The sequence below is a fragment of the Prinia subflava genome, chromosome Z, assembly GCF_021018805.1.
Source record: "Prinia subflava isolate CZ2003 ecotype Zambia chromosome Z, Cam_Psub_1.2, whole genome shotgun sequence".
In the NCBI taxonomy this organism is placed as follows: domain Eukaryota; kingdom Metazoa; phylum Chordata; class Aves; order Passeriformes; family Cisticolidae; genus Prinia; species Prinia subflava.
Window position 1 is genome coordinate 101686010 of NC_086283.1, and position 4390 is coordinate 101690399.

At 68.7% G+C, this 4390-nt stretch overlaps 1 protein-coding gene across 1 annotated transcript in view; it reads right to left on the reverse strand.

The window, feature by feature from the left end:
* The window catches only part of SKOR2 (SKI family transcriptional corepressor 2), a 24253-nt gene extending 21074 nt beyond the window's left edge, over window positions 1-3179 (reverse strand). Inside the window, exon 1 of the mRNA XM_063423010.1 lies at window positions 444-3179. Within this exon, the coding sequence (XP_063279080.1) occupies window positions 444-2795 (2352 nt within the window). The 5' untranslated portion in view covers window positions 2796-3179. The remainder of the gene's footprint in view (window positions 1-443) is intronic.
* Window positions 3180-4390: the final 1211 nt, after the last annotated feature.

Genomic DNA, 4390 nt, shown 5'->3' on the forward strand with positions numbered 1-4390 from the left:
GGCCTGTGGGTGCTGCACCCAGGGCTGGCAGGCTTGGCATGTTGTACAGCAGGGCCACCACGGAAGCAGCTTCCCATGGGAATGGGTGCTCCTGGGATGCTTGCCCAGTTGGCCAAAGGGGTTTGGGCCACCCTGATTTTGGGAGTGAGGTGAGCAGCAGGGGTTTGACCAGGAGGCCACGCTGGGCCATGTCTGGCTGTGGCCCACCAAGGCCAGATTGGTCTGAGAGGTCACTGGGGACCTGGCACCCGACATAATGGTCTGGGGTACCCAGTTCCTGACCTGCTGGCGGGGGATTTACAGTGCCTGACACGGAGTCAGGGGGCACAGAGTGCCTGACATGGTGATGGGGTGTCACACCCTCCATGTCCCCACCCAGGGAGCCCCCCACCCCGGGGTGTCAGTAGCCACAGAGAGGGGAAGGGGCCTGACAGGGCATTTACATCCTTGTAGAGGGGCTGCTCCTCGGGCGCCGGGTGATGTGCAGGGCTGCTGCCGCCGCTGCCCGCCCGCGGGGCCCCGGCAGGCGGCTGCGGTGGGGCTTGACCATCGCCCGGCTTCTCCTCGACGGCAGGACGGGGGAAGGGGCCGGCGGCGGGACGCTCCCGGCCGCCCTTCTCCGGCAGCCCCCGGGCGTGTGGAAAGCGGCCGCCGGCCGCCAAGGGGTCTCCGCCGCGGGGCTCTTCCTCGCCCTCCTCCTCCTCATCCTCTTCCTCCTCCTCGGGGGGCTTGTGCCCCTCGACGTCCACCTCGGGCTCGTCTTCCTCCTCCTCGTCCTCCTCCTCCTCGCTGCTCTCCTCGCTGGCGAAGCTGCAGCTAGTGCCTCCGGGGGAGAGGAGGCGGTGCGCGGCGTGCGGAGGATGCGGGTGCCTCTCGCATCCCGCATCCTCGGGGGGCGGCGGCGGCGGCGGCGGCAGCAGCAGCTGCAGCGGCGAGGCGGAGCGCGGGGGGCCGCCGCCGCCGTGCAGCTTGGCCAGGCTCTCCGAGTCCTCCTTGCCGCCCACCGGGCGGAAGGCGCTGGAGTGGTGGTACCCTCCGCCCGCCTTGCGCCCGCCCGCCGCCTCCAGCAGGTGCGGGTGGTGCGGGGGGACCCTCCCGCCGCCGCCGCCGCCGCTGCCCCCGTCGGAAGCGGCGGGCGAGGCGGGCTCGGCGCTGCCACCGGGGGGCGACTCGAACAGCGGGTCCCGGGCGGCGGCGGCGGCGGCGGGCGCGGACGGGGGGGCGGCGGCGGGCGGCGTCCCCAGCCCCGCCGGGCCCGTGCCCAGCCCCGCCGGCCCCGCCTCGCCGCCGGGCTCCGACAGGTCCAGGAAAGCCTGGCGCAGCAGGCCCGCCCCGTCCCCCCCTAGCGAGCATCCCAGGGCGCCGGGGGGCTGCGGCGGAGGCTGCAGGTAGGTGGGCACCGGCAGCCCGCCAGGGGTGCGCGGAGGCCAAAACATGCAGAAGGGCGGGTAGAAGGCGGCGTCCTTCCTGCCCGGCCAGAAGAGCCCCGAGAGCCCGCCGCCCGCCGCCGCCGCCCCGCCGGCCTTGTGCGCGGCCGCCCCGGCGAGGGCATCGCCGCCGCCGCCGCCCTCCTCCTTCTTGTGGCAGAGCCCGAAGGCGGCGGCGGGGAAGCCGTAGGGGTGCGGGAAGAGCCCGCCGCAGCCGGGGAACTTCTGGAGCATGCCGCCGAAGGAGCCCTTGCTGGGCACCGGGATGACGGGGTAGCTCCGCGGGCTTTTCCCGCCGTGCGCCGCCGCCACCGCCTCCTGCAGCTCCTCGTCCTCCTCGAAGCGCGGCCGCTTCTGGTGCAGGTCGGGCGGGGCGGCCAGGAGGTGCGGGCTCAGCAGCCCGCCGCCCACCACCGCCGCCGCCTTCACCGAGCCCAGCGGGTGGCAGGCGGCGGGGGCGGCGGCGGCGGGGGCCGGCGGGGCGGGCGGCAGGGCGCGCTTGCGGCTGCCTCCGTTGAACATGGCCTTGACGTCCTCCCAGGCGAAGACCAGCTCGTCCTGGGGGCTCTTGTCGGTCAGCTTCAGGTGGCGGCGCCAGGAGTTGAAGTTGGCGGCGTCGGGCTGGGTGTACTTGGCGTCGGGCGTGCGGTGGGAGTGGAAGATGAACTTGTTGGGCGAGAAGTACATGCTGCAGTAGCTGCACTTGATGCACTTGGCCCGGGAGCTGTTGTAGCGGGCCGGGATGAAGCTCCCGCGGCATCCCCAGGCGCACTCGTGGGATACGTCGAAGGCGAAGTTATCCGGCAGTTTGGGGGGTCGGTTCTCCCCCAGGAAGGACTTGCAGAGCCGCTCTGCCTCCCTCTTGGTGATCATGCCGCAGCGGCGGGAGGAGATGGGCATGGCCCCGGCCCGCCGCAGGATCTCCAGCTGCACCGGCGTGCACTGCACGCAGGTGATGCCCAGGGCCACCCGCCGGTTGTGGATCTCGTTGTAGCTGAAGTTTTTGAGGAGGGTGTTGGAGATCTGCGCCAAGCACAGCCGCTCCTGCCCGTCGATGACCAGGGAGACGATCGGGATGCCGTAGAGGATCACCTGCCCCACCTGGTTGGGCTTCATGGCGGCGTGGCCGGCCCTCGGCTGGTTCATGGGGTCCGGCGGGTACGCGCTGGACGGCGACGGCAGCAAGATATCGGTGGGGCCGGGCAGCGGGCTGGTCGCCATCGTCTCAGCGCCGGGGGGGCTGCTCTGCTCTAGCTGCGGGAGGGGAGGGGGACAGAGACACAGCGCCGTCAGCCCAGCACTCACAGGGATGGGGGGTCCCCGCCGCACGCACCCTTTCGTTCCCCCGCTCCTCCGCTCTGCCGGCATGGGGAGGCGCTACCCTTGGGGAGGTTTGCTCCCCCAAAACCTCCTGTGTCCTCGCCGGGGGTGTCCCCGGAGCTGTCCGCCCCCGCGCATCCCGGCTCTACGACGTGCGCATCCCACCGCGGGCGTGGAGGTGGCGGTACCCGAGCGAACCGTCCCCGTTTGGAAGAATCCCGACCCACGGGCGCTTCTACCCCAAACACGCCGCAGAGCCGCGTGTCCGCCTGCCCGTCCCGGACACCCTCCGCCACCCGGGAGGGCTCCGCGCGGAGCCTCCGCGGGCACACGGCGACCGTGGAGAGATCCCCTCTCCTCACGCCCTGGGACGGGGAAAGCACTGAAGCGAAACCAAAAAAGCCCCCAAAGTTTCCGTGCTCCCCGCGGCTACCCGGGCATCCTCCCCACCCGGCGCCCGTTACCTCCGCGGCTGCGCTGCGGCCGTGCCTCCGCCGGACCTTCCTCCTCCTCCTCCTCCTCCTCCTCCTCCTCCTCCAGCAGCCGGCCGGGAGGGAGGGAAGCGCATCCCGGCGCCGCGGAGCCGCGGCCGGACAGAGCCCCCCGCCCCCGGCGCGGCGGCCCCGGTGGGCGCGCTGACGTCAAGGGCCCGGGGGGGCGGACGGGGCCGGACCCGCCGCACGCCCCCTCCCCGGTCGGTGGGAGGCGAGCGGGGCTGGGGGCGGCTCCGCCGTCCCTCTCCCGTCCTCCCTCTCTCCCTCCCCCGCGCCGGGAGGGGATGCGGGCGCCCCGTCGGGGCCCGGCCTCCCTCCGCCGCCCCTCGTGAGCGCTGCCCCGCTCCGCGCACGGTTTCGCGGCGAGAGGCCGGGAACGGTGGAAGGTGGAAGGCGCTTTGGCTTTTTTTTCTTTTTTTTTTTTTCTTTTTGTTTCCTTTTTTTTTTTTTTGGCCTTTTATCTCCCTCCCCTTCTCCCTCCGCCCCTTCACGTTCTGAGACAAATCGCTTCCAAGAATCTGGATATTCTCCTTATGTACCCCGCGTCTTTTCGGGAAAGGTGTTTTTTAAGGGATCGGGAGAAATTACAGGGTAAGGGGAGCAGAAAGAGAGAAAAAGTTGATTTCTCACAGCCGTGTCCTCACGAGTGCGAGCATCTTCTCTGTCCTCTCTGCCGTTCCCAAATCCACCGGAATCATCCACCAGAAACCACTTTCACAAGCACCCGGACCCAGATTCTGTCTCCCACAGAGACCAATACAGCGCAAATATGTTCTGCTTGGGTTTTTTTAACTTCTCCACCTTCCCCCCCGATTGCTTTATGCCCCCGGCTAAGAAAAAAAAAAAAAAAAAAAAAAAAAAAAAAAAAAAAAAAAAAAAGCCCAGCAAATAGACTGCAGCACGGTAGTGTAGTGGTTTCTGCCTTTTTTTTTTCCCAAGTGAATACAGTGAACAGAAAATGTCGATCATTTTTTTTTTTTCCTACGAATCGCGTCCGAAATGTTGTGGGACCCAACTGCCTCTGCACAGCCCTGGGAGAGGACGGGGCAACCTCGCCTCGACCCACCCGCCCCGAGGCAGAAGGCCAATACCGCTCAACGCCGCTGTTTCCACCGAGGAAAACTGCAGAAAAACGGCTGAAACCCGGGA